At 40.3% G+C, this 18,251-nt stretch overlaps 1 protein-coding gene across 3 annotated transcripts in view; it reads right to left on the reverse strand.

The window, feature by feature from the left end:
- EFEMP1 (EGF containing fibulin extracellular matrix protein 1) overlaps positions 1-14,271 on the reverse strand; it is an 85,491-nt gene extending 71,220 nt beyond the window's left edge. Inside the window, exons 1-4 of one of the 3 annotated variants that reach the window (XM_032780565.2) lie at positions 14,184-14,271; positions 12,319-12,406; positions 9,128-9,176; positions 8,703-8,966 (exon numbers count right to left, since the gene is read on the reverse strand). In XM_032780565.2, coding sequence (XP_032636456.1) covers positions 8,703-8,966; positions 9,128-9,176; positions 12,319-12,402 — 397 coding nt within the window. In that variant the 5' untranslated portion in view covers positions 12,403-12,406; positions 14,184-14,271. Of the gene's footprint in view, positions 1-8,702; positions 8,967-9,127; positions 9,177-12,318; positions 12,407-13,208; positions 13,217-14,113; positions 14,135-14,183 lie in introns of those variants that run through there. The other 2 variants (XM_032780564.2, XM_032780567.2) reach the window with 2 other exon arrangements.
- Positions 14,272-18,251: the final 3,980 nt, after the last annotated feature.

An 18,251-nucleotide genomic window follows, 5' to 3' on the forward strand; every position in this document is an offset into this window, starting at 1 on the left:
CATCCTGCAGGCCACAAGCAGCCCATCAGGTTATCTGCTGGCAGGCCACGAGACAGTTTGTTTACATTTGCACAGCCACCTGCAGCTACCAGTGGCTGTGGTTCGCCGTTTGCGGGCAATGGGAGCTGCAGGAAGCGCTGCAGGCCACAGGAATGTGCTGGCCACTGCTTCCTGCAGCCCCCATTGGCCGGGAATGGCAAACCGCGGCCACTGGGAGCTGCAGGTGGCTGTGCAAATGTAAACAAACTGTCTCACGGCCAGCCAGCAGATTACCCCGACAGGCTGCAGATTGTCCACCACTGCTTTAAACATTGAGTCATCAGGTTTATATCACTTCCAAAAAATGTTCTGGTTATTTTTTTTTCATCCAAATAACCCATCCAATCCTTTTAAAAATCTTGTTAAATTCTTGGCCTCAGTGAATTCTTGTGGCAGTGATTTCTGCATTTAATAGCACATTAAGTCAAAAAGTATTTCCTTTTATTGGTTTTGAATATGTCACCCTCCTCAATTTCATTGAATGTCCCCTTGTTCTTGTGTTATGAGACAAGGAGAACAGAAGTCTCCAATCTACTTTCTTTAGAGTATTCATTATTTTAGAAAACTTTTAACACGTTCCCTCTTATTCATCTCCTGTCTGAGGTAGACAATTCCAATCTTTTCAATCTCTCTTCATCTGAGAGCTTTCCCAGGCTTTTGATCATTCTCTTTGCCCTTCTCTGAACTGCCTCTAATTCTGCAATATCTGTTTTGAGATGGGGTGACCAGTGCTGCACAAAGTATTCCAGATGAGCTGTTCAACAGATGAGAAACTCATGCAAGTGTACTGTCTCTCCATCTGGAGCAGCTCTTAGCATATCCTGGTCCTGCTTCTCCCTGAACTGGGCTATAAGAATACCCTTGCAGTGCTAACAAGTGTGGGGAAGGCAGAAACAGGATCAGGACCACAGGGGAAAAGGAAGCCGGAGGGGCTTCTCTGGTTCATTAGTTTCTGATTTTGGCTTTATATATTACATGGTCTATATTTTTAATTAAAAGAAATGTGCCTGGAGCCTTATAAATCTAAATAAATCAATACGTGTTAAGGAAGATAATCTTTTGACTGGTGAATAGTGAAATTCCAAATGAATACCATTTGGGGGATATTTATACTGAAATATAGACTGAAGCAACCTTTCCATAAAGATGTTTTCTATTAAGCTAGATACAGCCTTCAGCTGATGTACAATATTAGTACAGTAAAAGCTTTATCTGGCATTTTGAGGGAATGGGGAGTGCTGCTAAGTCAAAAATTCCAGTTAACTAATAGCATCAGAAGGGTAGCTGTGTTAGTCTGGATTTGTAAAAAGCAACAAAGAGTCCTATGGCACCTTATAGACTGACAGAAGTACTGGAGCATAAGCTTTTGTCTGATGAAGTGGGTATTCACCCACAAAACCTTATGCTCCAATACTTCTGTTAGTTTATAAGGTACCACAGAACTCTTTGTCACAGTTAACTAAGAGTTATACTTACCAATGGAGGGAGGGAGTTTGGGTGTAGGAGGGGGCTCAGGGTTGGAGTGCAGGAAAGTGTGCGGGGCATGGGTTCTGGGAGGGAGTTTGAGTGCAGGAGGAGGCTTGGGACCAGGGGTTGGGGCATGGGTTTGGATCTGGGTGGTGCTCACCTCAGGCAGTTCCCTGCAAAGAGCAGCATATCCCTGCTGCTCCCAGGCATAGAGCCTTTATAGAAATGGAGGGAAAAAGGAACCATTTGAAGTGAACCAAAGCAAAATATTTGCCCTGGCTCTATGAAGAAGTTATTGTAGTTCCTTGCTGGAGGGTAGAAGATTATGCCATGATGGTATATTAATTTCACAGCAAAGGGAGGAGGATTCTCCAAAGGTTGTTTGAACATGCTTTAGAAGTGCTAGATCACTACTGTCATTAAAAGACCATTCCTGTTCATTGATGTTAATAAAAGGATATTACAACAATTTTTATTAACCTTTGACCATGTAAGTGAGCAAGTATAGCCTTTTATTGACATCAGCAGAAAAGTGTAACAACTCTTAGTAGAACAATGGCATTACAGTTAAGGTTGGCAACTTTTCCAATGAAGAGGTCAATATGAATGCTTTATTAATGTAACAATGGTCAAATGTTAATCTTTAACTGCTTGATAGTGCCCCTTTAATAAATATTAAAAAAATTCATAAATGGTGTCTTAATATAGGAAATATTAAACCAGTGGTCTGGCCAGCTAAACAGGCATGGGATGAACATGACTAAGACTGAGGTAATGTGGGTCAGCAGAGGTGCCACAAGGAAACTGGATGTACAGATTAATGGAGCATGCCTGCACCAAACTGACCTGTTCAAGTACCCTGATGGCAGACTTATGGAAGATGGTGAGCTCGAATGTGAGACACAGTCCAGACTGGGGAGTGCTGGAATAGTGCTGAATAACACTTCAGGTGTTGTTTATGGCTCTGAGACTGAAAGTCCAATTGTTATAATACAATGGTACACCTCACCATGTCGTATGGTGTAAAAGCATGGCTGATAGAGAGATGGCCTACAAGTGGTGTTCAAGATATCTTCACACAATGCAAGTTACATGAAGGGACAGGTTTTGAAATGAAATCATTAGGATGGAAGTCAAAGTCATTGATGTGACTGACGAAATCCAGGAAGTGTGACTTCGCTGCTTCAGACACATACTGAGGATGAATTAAGAGAGCCTGGTGAAGACAGCATGGAAGGAGATGTTGTCAGAAAAGAGACCCTGAAGAAAGCCTAGGAAGCAATGGATGGACCTTAGTGCTGCCTTGGACAGACAAATATGGCAGATGCTTACAGGATGACCCGACTCCAGAGAATGGGCTAAGGGGAACAAGAAGTTTATGACTCGTAGAGCACCCCATTGCCAGCTGGCATGCTGTTGTCATGATACTTACCTTAAAAATGGCATGTAATATACCATTAGAAAATTAGTAACTCACTGTTCATTAATGTTCTTGTGTCACGTATGTATGGCAAACCCACAAAGAACTTGATAGCGGTGTTGGACACGTGACTAAAATGTGTGTGATTAAACCAGGAGTGTCAGGGATGTTGATAAACTGGTTTTCTCTAGACAGAGGAAAGAGACCAACACCTCAAACCAGGTGTGATCAAAGTCTATGTGATACTTATTTGTATTGGAGGTTGCAGGAAGACATCATTTGCATTGGAAAAAGCACCAGAAGGCGGGAGGTGGTGGGGACCAGCATAAAGTCTACACTAGACAACATGGTGTCTACAGCCAGGAGGGAAATGGAACTTTATGTGAGGATACCCTTCAGAAGAATACATTTTGAAGATTTACTACTATAGAGAGGGGGGGAGAGAACCCCTTCACCTGAGATGCCAAAGGATCTGACCACTTTGAGCTCTGTGAAGGGTCCTGGCCAGAGATTCTGGTCAGCCATGCTGGAGAAAAGACTTGGTGAGAAACACTTTGAAAAAAGAGACTCTAGTTTGTTAAATTAGGTTTTAGAGACTTAGAAACATATTTTTATTTTTATTTGCTTGTAACCCTTTCTATCTTTATTCCTTATACTTGGTATCACTTAAACCAATGACTTTTTGTTTAATAAACTTGTTTTACTTTTACTAGCAGGGGCGGGTCTAGCTTTTTTGCCACCCCAAGCAAGATAGGCAGGCTGCCTTCAGTGGCTTGCCTGCAGGAGGTCCCTGGTCCCATGGATTCGGCGGCATGCCTGCAGGAGGTCTGCCGGTCCCGCAGTTTCAGCGTACCCACACCTAATTGCTGCTGAATCCGCGGGACTGGGGACCTCCCGGAGGCATGCCACTGAAGGATGCCTGACTGCCGCCCTTGCAGGGACCGGTAGGGCGCCCCCTGTGGCTTGCTGCCCAGGCACAAACTTGGAGTGCTGGTGCCTGGAGCCACCGCTTTTTACTGGAAAGCAATCCAATACTTTGATTAAAACAGAGTGTTTGTTAACTCCAGTTAAGGTAGTAAGCTGCTGTGCACTGTCTCTTTAAAGAAGCAGTGAACCTAATAATGTCTGTAAGTGTTCAGCAAGAGGGCTGGACACTATAGGGCAGACGGTTTGGGGAAATTTGGGAATAGGTGGATGTTGACGTCAACCTGCAAAGAATAACTAGGCAGTGGAAGCCAGGGTGTGACCTGCATGTTTATATGCTGGCTGTTGGTGTTAGGATTGTAAGCCACAGTAGCACAGCATTTAAGGCACCCCAAGTTGCAGGGTAGGCAGTGACACAACCCCATATTGATCTGGCTTGAACACCAAAGCATCACAAAGGTGTCTTAACATAGGCCTTAATTCAGTAAACACATGCTTAAGTTCCATTGAAGCCAAAGCTAAGCAACTGCTTAAGAGTTTTGCTGAGTCAAGACCATAATGTGTAATTAATGAACATAATATAAACTAATCTCTGTGTGGGAAAAAAACAACAAACAAATTTGTCCAGGGATTGTGACATTAATTAGCACTAATTCAACTTCTCTACGTAAAGTCCTGGATTGAATGTGGTAGATAATTGTGTAGGCTGTTACCAGAAAAAACACAAAAAGAGATTATGCAAAAAATAGAAGCTAACTGTATCAGTTTAAAAATACAACAAAATGCACAAACTCAATGCACCTTTAAAGACCTATTGTATCCTAGGTTAAAAATAATGATGGAACACATTAAATACTTACATGCTATAGAGGATTCTGTTAATGATGACATATAAGTATTTGTAACACACACACAGTACTCTTTCATATATTCAGGGCTTGTTCCACACTACTACAAAAACACGTTTTGTACCTAATACCAATGGTTACAGGCAGGATAGAGACCAAAATAATAGTTTGCTTACTGAGCTGCTTGTGGAGCTTTCATGATAGGTTGGTACAAAATGTATTTTTTCCTTCTCAAACGTATCAGTTTCTCAGTGCATTAAGGTACATTTTGATTGTCATGCCATTCCAGCCAAAGCTAGTAGTTATATATAGGCCAGATCCTGCACCATCAAAGTCATTGGGAGTTTTGCCATTGACTTCAATGAGATCAGACCCTCAGTGATCTGAACAATATAGTAAAAGTAAAATATGTATACTCCTTGTATACAGTAGAGGTGAAATCCTAGCCCCACTGAAGTTAATGGCAGAACTCCCATTGACGTCAATGGGAAAACTTTAATGTGTTGCTCCCCCGTATCATAAATAAATGTTGGTGGCCGTTAGTTAAAGTTTATTTAAAAATGTATTTCCTCTGCTATTTCTGTTCAGTAATCTTGCTGCTTCTTCCCTCTTTGGGTGATGTTCTCCCACTAGCTTTCACATTTACCAGTGTGAGAAGAGCTGATAAGTCTAGAAACCAGTCAGCATTCTAAATAAAGGTTTGTCTACTTAGCTCAGCAATTCAGTAACAATTTGAATGCAACAGGGAGAGCTGTTTTAGAAGTAACGTGAACTCACTTTCGTCAGTGGAAGTTGTCTATGTGAATCAGAGAAAAGGAGCAAATTGAGGGCATATTTTAAACCTAATTGATTATTTTTAAACGCTGAGAATTTTCTGAGTTTTTGCATTTAAATCAGACACTTAATTTTACTGCATGCATTTTATATAAAGGTCTTTGCTTTGCAATATATGACTTAAGGCAAAAGACTACTGTTTCCTATCATATAAGTATATATTCATGCTATTTTTCAGTTTTGTATTATGTATCTGATGTAGGATGCATAATGAACAGAGATTTGGTTTTTGGATAAATATGGTAGATTGTATGTTGCAAAAGCCACCTGAGAAGTACTTATTATACCGTATATGGACAGTAGATACTAATCAAAGTGAAATATCTTAATAATTTTCATGTATTTTTTTAAATAACAAAAATGACTGAAATATTATGGATGAATAGCTAAATTTCTCTTTTTTGCTAGTCACATTAGTCGCAGCATTGTTGTAGGAAGAGCTTAGAATATAGTGTCCACTGAAGTCAAAGCAGTTTTTGCCTTCCATGTCAGTAGAAACAGAATCTGGGCCCATTGTGTATCTTTAAACTTTATCCGTTTACTAAGATTAGCTGAAAATTGAAGTAAATTGAATGCAAATATGATTAATCTTTAGATACTCATTTATTCCAAATTTATAGACCAAAGTGAATGTACTTTGATTATCATACCATAGCTACACAATGTTTAAAAAGGGACTGGACATTTGTATTAAAACAGAAGGCCCTTCTTACTCCAACATGATGTCAGTAATATAGCTCATCAGAGCATGCTATTGTTTTAAACAGAGGTCTTCAAACTTTCACACTGGTTGTAAAATATTATTTAGTGTTGCTGGATGGGAGGAAAATGTCATACATCTGTAAACAATTAGAAGGAGTTGGACTTTTTTTTTATGAATTAAACAATAAAACATCCTTAAATGTGACTGTGGGCTCATCTACACAGTGTGGCAAAGCACGCTACAAGGGTTCTTTTTGTAGAAAGCTCTAATGGGTTGTTCTCTAACTTCCCCATGTAGATCCTGCTGGTGTGCTCTAAAAGGTACTGCATTCATGTTAATGTCCTGCCCTGTAGAGCACTTTTCCATGCCATGTAGACAAGCCCTGTATGTATGGAAGTCAGATTCCCTGGGTACTTCCTGCAATTGTCATATGCAATAAGAACTTTTAACAACAATTAAGTAAATCCTCTGTGGGGCCACTGGTGATCAACAATATCATTTATAAGATCTTTTCAGCATTGCAATGCACGAAGATATCCAAGTTGTGTGTGTACTTTAAATCTTCCAAAATCTTTTAACCTTTCTTTCAAACATAGTGATCATTACCCATTTTGGAACTGGGATTCATTCAGTATAATAACTACCATTGACTTTAATGGAGCTAAGATTTCATCCTTAGTTCATACAGTCTGCTTCTCCAACATGATTAGCCAAAGTTAAGATTTTAGCCACAGTTAGTTAATAATTGTTATAGTTAACCAAAGCCTTTACAAAACTGGTTTTATCTTTAATTAGAAAGCTTTCTGGAAGCCAAAGAATAAACAAAAATATTAATACCACAAGCACCTTCCCGCTCAAAAAATGCTGGCATAAGAAATTAGAACATTTTGTTCAACACTAGGAAATTAATACTTCACTATACCATGAATTTTATAAATTCATATGAAAATTCAAAATACTCAGAACACAGTAAGGCATTAATACTACATAAAATTAAGCACTTCCATACTGGCACCTTAAATAATTGTAAACCTAAAAAGAATGAAGCAGGAAACACACTTCTATTTAAAACATTTTAGAGTTACTTATGAACACTATAATATATAGTATATATTAAATAATCACTAAATTGAAATAACATTGAAATTCAACAAAATGAATGTTAACGAATGTCACATTAAGTTCAGTTCTATGTACCATAACTTTGAAATTAAAGACATAAAATATACTGGTCAGACAGACGAAGCATCATTGGTGAAATTTTGATTTATGGTAGTAACTAAAAACAGTTTCTATTACAATAACTAAGCTTCTACTTATTAGTAAGTAAATGATGTTGGTACTGTATAAATGAATACTAAGGAGAAAGGAACTACAGCTGTGTAACACAGCTTGCCCTGATTATAGCCACTTTACTACTATTTTATATGATTACATTGATTTTGAAGCCAGAGGATGGAAAAAATGAACAGGCCAAGTTTCAGTGGGCACTCTGAGTGCTCCACAAGTTTCCTATTGACTTGCTTGAAAACAATGCTTATGAATCAAGGGCAGAATTTAGCCCAACATCTTTTCTTCCATAAATGTATACCTCCTAAAAGTAACACATGTTCAAGTAAACTATTTAAACAAACAACAAATGAGAAACCATCTCAGTTTAGAATAGTGTTGCAAGTCTGACTCTTGAATTTAACATTAGCATTGCTAATACTCTGAGAATTGTGGAACTGTGCATGATGTATGTACACTCATATGGATTTTGTTCATTGCCATATTTCACAGGATAGTTAACCTTCATATTGGAAGTAAGCTGGCAGGCTCTCAGCCGATATACTGTTTTAAAATTGAAAGAGCACAAGTTGTTCAGGTATTTGGTTCCTAGTCTTTCAAATAGAGACTGTAGGCAATTGTGATCTAAATATATGAAACATTCTACATTATAGTTTGAGTCTAAGGTAAAGTTCATAGTGCAACTAATCTTTCATGCATTCAGATTTTAATTAGAGAAAATATATAGTTTAAGGAAATCTCTGAAACTGAAAGACTACCGCTTGCTTTCTCAGGTACTATGTTGCCTACTTTCCTCAATGCAGCGTATCTCAGACACATTTAATGTAATCCAAAATGCTTAATACAACAGAATTTACTTATCTAAATTTAAAATGAAGATTTATAAACAATAGGACTGATTCTTCTCATTCACATCAGTGGGAGCAGGAAGGAACAGGACCAGAGTTGGTAAAGCTGCAGAAAATCGCAAATATTGTTACCTTGAACTGTGACAGTGAAATATATAAATGACAAATTTCAAAGAACATCCTGAGGAAATATATGTGTACTATACTAGGATGCAGCAATGCAATTGCTGGCAAGGACAAAACTCCACTGCTGTCATTGTGTGTACATATGGTTTTCTATCATTCACTTTGAGCATGAATGTAAAGGTTAATAGAAGGCAGTTGCTTACCTTGACACACATTTTGCTCGCTTTGCTCATACCCAGTTGCACACTGTATTTGGTGAGTTGGATTTGGAGGTGGTCGATGAGGATCAGCAGGGGTCCGTCGAATGACATTGTTTCGTCCACCAGTGGATTCAGCAGCTGTGTCTTCTCGCCCGTTATTTACAATAATTTGAGCTGTTCTAGGCAGACAGAGGTATCCTCCATAGTGGTTAACACATTTCATCCCACCTTTACATGCATCTGGGACAATTTCACATTCATCAATATCTGTGGTTAGCAACAACACAAGTCATGTTTTAAAATGTGACCTTGACAGACATTAACATAAGTAATGTAACAAGGCATGCAAGCACACTTGTATTGTCCAAAACGTCAAAACAGGGGATGTAGAAGATAATAATTCTTTCACTTGTAAAGATTTACTATACCTTTGCACCGCTGCCTGACAGGATCCCATTCATAGCCATCTGTACATTGCTGTATAGAAAAGAGATTCAGAAAAATGACCAATGAATTCATATTTTAAATACTTCATGCACTTGTTATTGCTACAGAAAATTGTGTTCTGAACAAACAATAACCAGGCTGGTTATATATTTTTGATAGTATCAGGGAAATAGATCTCAGTGCAATACTGCTGTGTAACAAAACTAAGCAGTAGTTTATAACAGGAAATGGATAATCTTTTCCTAAATGTTGGCCTAATGTCTATTCTAAATTGACAAATTTAGGGCCTGATCTTTTAAGGTGACATGAGCTTCCTCTGTTCCCAGGGAAGTCAATAGTTGCAGAAGGCTCTCAAGATCTTGCAGGACCAGATCCTAAATTCTTTGACTTATAAAAGTGTAGATGACGCTCCAGTTCAAGACCTTGATCCTGCCAAGCCTTACCCACATGAGTAGTCCTATTGATGTCAATGTAACTATAGTATTGCCAGCTTAAAAATGAGTCATGCCCCAAATCATGAGATTTTTAAAAATAATAAATTGTGGGCTCTTTTTTATCTGCCTTCTTGATTTTGAGCCATTAAGGTTCATGTTCTTAAGCTTTTCTCTGCAGCCAGAGACTTACCTGATTTTTTTAAAGAAGAAAGTTGAGATTCTCATATAATCACATGACTCCAGGAGCTTGGGCTTTAGGAAAAACAGCAAGTATTGTGAGACTCATGATAAAATTGTAAGTTGCAACACTGGGACTACTCATGTGAGTAAGACTTTGCAGGATTCAAATGATAAAAATCATGCAGTCCATGAATCTATTCACATCTGTATGGACTAGAAATGTGAGGAAGAGTTTGAGGGTTAAGGTCCCAGACTTTTTAGAAGGGCATCTTCCCTCTGCCCCAAAGTATTCATTTTCTAGAACACAAGATCTAATTTTTGAGAGGCTTAATTATCATCTGACAATTATCATCTTAATTATCAATGATAATTAGTGGAAACTGACTGAGCATCATAGTGCTGTTGAAGTGCATGAGGATACAGATGTAAAACATCGATAGATAAACTAAGATGTAGTACATGTTTCTGTCCTGCTTGATATATTATTTCTCATAGTGTTGCAGAAAAGGAGTTGACTCAATAAATCAGCTAGTCATAGTGAGCCAAATTAATTCTTGCTGTATCTCCTTGGCTTTAGTGGAGCTACATCAGGGATAAATTTGACCCAGAGTGTTGATATCCATATTGCTCAATGTATTATGCTGAAGTTGTTTTGAGAAACTTGTTACTAATAGAGATTGAATCAGCAGTAGAAACAACATCATTTTGTTTATTCACAGGTGACATCAGTGATCTGCCAAATGTAGCAGTGAGCTGGAGGGAAAAGCCTCTAGTGTTAGGAGCGGGTAAGAGGACAGCTGATTGTATTATAATTCTAGCTCTCTAAAGGAATGACTACATGCTGAGTTGACACCACAAAAGTTACTGTAGCTATGAAAACCCAAGCCCAAAGGAAAACAAGCAAATTCATGCATTTACTGAATCACCCAATTCCTGCTAATGCACAACAGAAGTAATGTATACTTAATACTAATAAGCCAAATCTGCTCCCATCAAAGTCAATGGGAATTTTGCCACTGACTTGGGTGGAACCAAGATTTGGCCCTAAATGCATATAGTACATGTATCAAAAATATTAGAGTAATAGGGGTACAATTTGCAAAAGCAACTAAATCCCATTTTTAAAAGCAAGTTAGGGACTTAAAGCCTAAGTCCCACTGACATTCTATGAGGTTTGGGCTTCTAAGTGCTAAAGCCACTTTGGAAAATGGGACTTGGCAGCCTACATCACTTAGAGGCTTTTGAAAAATTTATGGTAGGTCTAAATGAAACTAGGCATGCTTACTGGAAGAATGCTAGATTTTTTTTAGGGAATACACAATAAAAAATGGAAAATGAGCCTGGGTACTAGGCATAATCTCACTTTTAAACATTTTATAAATTGCTTTTTGCTGTAACATAAGTAATTATAACATATAGACTGATTCTGCAGCACTTACTGAAGTGAGCAGTCCCCTGACTTCAGTGAGACTACTTATGTGAGCAACAATTGCACGATCTCAGGCCCTTTGACCACAATCCTACAATTTGTTCCACAAGGACAAACTTCTCTGCTTGTGTGGAATCCCACTGATTTCAGTGGGGCTCTGTGCAGGAACAGCAGTTCACCTACATGAAACAAGTTTCAGGATCACGGCCTCTGTTTGTAATAGGGGTCAAATATGAAAATGTGTTGTTTTTTCATGATCCAAGCCAACGTAAACATTACTTTGCCAGTGATATTCATTACAAAAGTAAATGAGCAAACAGAGATGAAAAAGTAACATATAAAGGAGACAGCCCTGCCCCTCTATTCTTATCACTTCAATTTTAGGGTGTGAGTAGAACATATTTCCAATATTTTATTAGCAGCTGGTCACAGCCACTCAAATAATTGTTCAAAACTATTCTTGACACTGACGATATACCAGCCAGAAAATTTTGTAATTTACATACAGCATTAAATGTTGACTACCATTACAAAGTACTTATATTTTGTTAAACCACCTTGAAATCTCCCAAAGAAATGGAGCAAAACATTTTGATTAATAGCCAACATATATGATGTTTCATATATTTGTAATTAATGTAATATGTTTGTTTTAAATAAGTCATATACAGTATTTCTGTAATTTTGAAGATGCTTGGGTGTCTCATTTCACAGAACTTGGAATAGCATATAACAATATGTCATACCCTTTTCTGTTATGGATGACATTTACTTTGTAACATTTATGATTTTCCAGTCTATTTTGTGCATTCATAAAACAAAACAAAAATACTTCCAGAGGGTTCAAATCTTTCTGAAAGGTAGGGAAAAAGCCTCATCTTATAATTTTGTTCAATTCATATAATTCAGTACCTAAATAAACCTTTCAAAACAGAAGGTATCACCAACAAGTTCAAAGTCTGAGACTTGGTTTCACTATAAAACCACCTTAGTCTATGATGAAAATACAAAGTCAAAGAACTTTGAACTGAACACTATATTGGAAAAGAACTATGGTTTCTCTGTCAAGGGTTATTTAGAAAAGAATCCCTGCTAAGAAATAAGTATCTTAAAGTCTATTAAACCTTACCGTGTATGTTATAGTTTCTTCAGTTTCCTGTGAATTTACTGTAGTAAGAGTGAAAGCAGCTAAGAACATAACTGTCAACATCATGAATCTTGAAAGAAATAAAACAAAACAATTTTTAGCACCTTTTACTGTTAAAAGGCTAAGAATAACCAGCTATAGGGGCATATCCCACACTCCTTACTAGGATAAGACTTCCACTGAAGAATAAGGAGGGCAAGATGGAGCCCTTGTTAGATTATGAGGAAGTGGCTGAGATTTAGCAATGTCTTAGTCTGTCTTATCTTTCCCCAGCTCAGGTAACGGATATTAAAATAATATAGCAATTAACACTGCATCACATCCAAGTGTCTGTTCTCTAAAACAACATAACCCAAGTACCATATATTTACAACATCCTCGTAATTATCTGATTTGGTTTTAAAATTAATTTTCAAATGACTTCATGTCCCACCAGAAATGTGTGTGTGAGAGATATAACAGGTAAAAGAACCAGGGGGAAAAAAGGGTAAAAATGGGATTTACCTGGATCCTGCCAGTTTTTGTAAACAACCCCCATACTGTACTAACAAAATAGAGACTAAGTCTAGCCCTATAAATGGCACCAAAAAATCCCAGACCCTGTTGAAACAGCACTGCAAAATGATAGATCGAGCACCTGCATCCTGACAATTGTTGGCCCTAGTCCCCCAAACTGCATCATCTAAACAGATAGGTTTAGCTGCTCTGACTGCAACTTAAAAATCCAGATTCTGAGGTACCCATATGCAACAGTCCCACAAAAACTCTGATCTGAAATCTAGATGCTGCTGGCTCTTGCCCAATTTTTCTACAAACCCAGAAACTGTACTACCTTCCATTATTCCACCAAAACAATCTGGACCTCCACTCACCCAGGTACAAGGAAAGCTACCAACAACTCTCATTTGGCATCTCTACTTTGCTGGATCTGGCTAAGTGCTGGCTGCCTACTCCCCAATTTCCCATTTAAATGTATGTGTCTCTTAGTCCATCACAATCATCTGGAACCCTATGTATCATAGTGCAACAGTGCGGCAAAAACTTGTATCCAGTGACTAAATCTGGCTGACTTTTGGCCATGAACTTCCCAATCCCACTATTACCACCCAACTGTATTTGACCCTTCACTTCCAGGAATTAATTTAAGTTTATCAACACACTGTGGCCACAAAAAATGCTTTTTGTGGCACTGCTGCACTGGGGTGCATCAGGGTCAGGGTTTTCAAGGTTGCTAGGAGCAGCTAAACATGTTCTCTGGGTGTTCAGATTTGGGTCAGAAAATGGGAGATCCGGCAGCATCCAGGTCCTGGATCCAGAGCTGGTGACACTCATGTGCCATGATGTACCTGGGGCCAAAATCTGGCAGGATTCAACTTTTCCCCAAGTCCCTGGCAGAACCAGTTTATAAACTAAGCGTGGGAAGTTCCAATGTATTCCATTCTCAGAAGGTTTTCAAAAATAAACTCCTCTAGTCATCTTCAGTTCGGGTTACTTCCTATTTCAATTAACTCAGAAAAAGTTCTCTGCTCAACCTTCCCCCATACCCTGATTAACGTTGCCAGCGTCGCCCAGATTCCAAGCAAAGCAGTCCCTCATTCCCTGCGCATTGAAGGGGGGTTGGGGGGGACGGGGGAAACCAGCGGCCCGAACCCGCGGGAGTTGTATTCTGCCCCGAGCCCCATGATCCCATCCCCACTCCTGGTCTGCTCGGCCTCTGATGCCCACAGAGCAATTCACCAGCAGCTCTCGCAGGACTGTGCCCCACGCCCGCACTCACCCCACGGCGACCAGTGCGCAGTGCGCCCCCAACTCCTCGTCTCCCGCGCTGGCTGCTCTGGGCGCCTTACCTGAGCGCAGAGCAGGGCTCCTCTGAGGGCACCTAGGAGCGGGGCTAGCCTGGCAAGCGCCGCCGGGGAGGAGAGCGAGTTTCCGCAGCAGGTTGGCCCCGCGCTCGGTTCCCAGCCCGTCCTCTCCGCACGCTCGCAAGGCTGCCTGGCGCGCCTGCTCCCCCCGCCGGCCTGGCATTCAGTGACAAGGGCCCGCTCCGGTGGTGTCTATTGAACGCCCCCTCCCGGCCCCTGCTCAGTGCATTAACCCCTTCGGCTAGAGCGCAAGCTGCGGGAGAGGAGAGACAGACTGGGGAGAGGGAGCGCTCTCCCCACGCCCAGCGGTGCCACCCACAGAGGAGCGTGTCACCTTTGCTGAGAGGCCCCAGCTGTTGCGCCTCCGCCCCTTGCACCAGGCTGCTCCGAGGCTAAGCGAGAATAATGTGAACGCGTCGTTATTTCGGTAGCTCCAGGGGGCGGGCTGTCCCCTTCCAGACAAAATGGGAAAAGCCCGATCCTGCAGAGACTTCAGCACTCAGTGGGACAATTTGGTTGCAATGGGACTGCTCGTGCTGTTCAAATTGAGCATGTGCGGGAGTGTTTTCAGGAGTCAGACCGCTGTGTGTAAAGTTCCTCACAAAAGTAAGTGCTTATCGGAGTTGGGGGCTATAAAAGGCAGGTCCCTGCCCCAGAGAGTTTTCCATTGGAAGTTAGGCACATCTGCTTTAGCTGCAGTGGTCAAACGGACACAGGGTCCACTAGGATGGAGATTAATACCGAAAACATTATAATGCCATTATATAAATAAATGGTGCAGTCTCATCTGGAATACTGTGTGCCCTAGCTAACAGAAAAAAATGCAGAATTAGAGGGAATGAAGAAAAGGGTGATGGGATTGAAGGGCTTGGGAAAACTCATATGAAGGCCGAAAAGATAAGGTTATTTACTTTAGAAAGGAGATGAATCAGAGAGGACATGATAAAAGTATATAACATGAATGGTCTAGAGAAGGTAGATGAGGAGTTTCCATTCTCTCTGTCTCAGAACACAAGAACAAGAGGGTGTTTAAAGAACTGAAAGGTGGCAAATTCAAAACCAATCAAAATACTTTTTTTCACACAATGTGTAATTGAACTGTGGAACTCATTGCCACAGGATGTTACTGAGGCCAAAAAAGTCAGCAAGATTTAATACCGGATTGGATATGAATGTAACAACCAGCATTGTTATAGTGAATGCCAATATGCATTTTGGAAGATGTAGTAAACCTTATAATTCAGGGTTTAAGGTAAAGTCTAATTATTAGGGATTAGGAGGAGACATAATGTGGGGAGCAGAGTAAACTAGATCTGTTTAAAGTTGCTTGCACTCTACTTTGAAGCATCTGATGTTGACCATGTCAGAGACAGGGTACTGGACTAGATGGATCATGGCAATTTTTGTTTCCTGTGTGAATACCTTAATCATGCACTGAGGCCAATGGGACTACTATGTGCGGTTTTGTGGGGTTGGACCTGATCCTGCAATGAATTCAGCATGGGTGGATCTTTATAACTGACTTCAACAGGGAGCTGCCCAGCCACCAGAATCCATCTATGCTGAACCCACTGCGACACTGGGGTCCAAATTAATGGAAAAATTATATTTGCCTTCCTGAACAAATAAAAAAAAAAAGAGATGAAGAGATTTTCCTTACCCTTGTTTTTTAAAATACACCATTGAGTTGAGGCCAAACATGGAAAGGAGATTTTTTGGATAGCTGTGAATGAAGACAGGATTAGAATGAGATGCCTTGTAACCTTCACTATATTTTGTCAACTCTAGGGGGTTGTTCTGCTTTCAATATACTGGGTTAGTTAAAATGGTACAACGTTTGCTTGTAAATAAGTGCTTGTACATATGCTTAACTTTATGCATCTGAGTTGTTCCATTGGAACTACTCATGTATAGAGCTAAGCACAAGTTTAAGTATTTGCAGGATTGGGGCCGAGTTTTTAGAATGTTAAAATAACCTCAAAATCCTAAAAAGACAGATGTATTCAAATATTTTCATAAGCCTTTTTGTAATGTAAAATGTGTTTACGAATTATTACTATATCCATCCCTTGTTTTCATGGGGCATTGTGCAATTCTTTTTGGAAAATGATTTGGGTGAAACAAGCAAAAGTATTGAAACAAAATAAATTAGTTCACTTTTGAAAACTTAATCCAGCCTAAGACTCTTCAAGTATTGAGTAGTTTTCTTTACAGCCAATTCATTTTGAATTTGAAAAAGCATGGGTGAATTGGGTAAAAAACAATCATAAATCAGTAAACAAGAAGAAAATGAAGCAACATATCAGACCTCCAGCTGGAGAGCCTGCCAGAAGAGCACAATTATTAGTAGTAGTAGTTGTAAATGTTTGTAAGACTCAAAGGCCCTAATTGTGACTGGAGTCCAGTTGTGAAGAGTGTTGTACAAAGATATAAGTGCAGTAAGGACTTTTCCTGTACAAAGATAAAAGAGATGGAGGATAGGGGGCTTTCTTAGGGGCCAGTCCAAGACTGTGGAATGTACTCCCACAGGAACTAAGGTTCGTCACACACCTCACCATTCTCAGTTTTAAGTGCAAGATGCCCTTCTTTGAGCTTGCCTTCTCTAACATAAACCCAGAGGAAGGTGTGTAGATGTATTTTTATATGTAACCCTTCTGCCTGTCTGAGTTGGCAGCAACAAGGGCCGGGTTCAGTATCTAGGGGTTCCGTTTCAATAACACAGTGCAAAACCGGTCTGAGCCCCCACCCAGTGACCTAGGACAATTACACTCCCCCCCCTGGCAACTCTAAGAGGCAATACTTCCCCCCTTGCAAGCATGGAGCAAAATGTAGCAAAATCCTTTTACTAAAGAAGGAAATAATGCTGCATTATGTTGGGGAAACACCACAAACAGGATTCATAACACCAACCATGAGCAAAAGACCCACTCCCAAGTTAGTTTGGCAGTATCCTTTTCCCCTCCAAGTCTTAAGTCCAGCAACCTAAAAATCACCAAAAAGTCCAACAACCCAAAAGTCTCTGTCCCTGGTCAGTGCAACCCCAGAGTCCAAAAGTTTATCTGCAGAGTTTTACCTCCCAGCCTGGGGTGGGTGGGGGTGCAGTGGTGTTAAGGGGCACCTTAAGTGGTCCGAGGCCGACTGCCCCACCTCTCCATGGGTTTCTGCTCCAGCCTTCACCGCAAGCCACTCCACCAGCCGCTCTGCTCCACCAGCCATCCCATGAGCTGCTCCAGCCATTCCGTGAACTGCTCTGCTCCGCCAGCTGTCCCATGAGCTGCTCCAGTCATCCCGCAAATTGCTCTGCTCCACTAGTCGCTCAGCAACATATATTCAGCACCCTTCCAGCACTCAGTGATTTCAGCTCTTAGTAATTTTAGCTCTTAGTGATTTCAGCTTGTAGTAGAGGAGCCTCAGGGCTGGTGCACCATTGGCCCAAAGTGGATTCAGCTCAGTAGCTTGTAACTAGACTCCTAATAAAATTAAAATTAGCTCTGATATTCCACAGTAAAGAGAAAAGAAGGTGTAACTGGTATTTTAGGCCCTCAAAGGGGGCCTATACCATCAAGTACAATTAACTGCCCCCAGCCTCTTTCAGTTCACTGGGTTTTGGAACCCATGTCCCTTGTCTAGCAAGTGCTACTTAGTTGATGGCAAGTCCCTCAGTCATAAAACAGTTTCACTGTCCTTGATTCACATAATCAGGGTAACAACACTTTATTCTTCCTGCCCTAATAAGAGCGAAACTGGGGATCCCACAGCAGCCAAAGTGACCATTTGGGCTGCTGTGAGCTCATGCTGGGCGGGGTGGGTGTACCTATGCAAACAAAGTAGCCCCTGAAGTTCTTTTCCACAACTCGCCACAATTCACCACCAGATGTCAGGGTAGAGCTCATCCTGACTCTGCTTACATATATATAAATATAAAAATTCCCAAACAAAACATTCCACTGCACACATGGGACAGATATGCAATTACATTGCTTAATGCACAACTGGAAGGTGCTTAGATAATGTGGTGATGAGCTCAGTATAAAGAACCTATCTAGAACAGAA

The sequence above is a fragment of the Chelonoidis abingdonii genome, chromosome 3 (genome assembly GCF_003597395.2).
Source record: "Chelonoidis abingdonii isolate Lonesome George chromosome 3, CheloAbing_2.0, whole genome shotgun sequence".
Taxonomy (NCBI): Eukaryota; Metazoa; Chordata; order Testudines; family Testudinidae; genus Chelonoidis; species Chelonoidis abingdonii.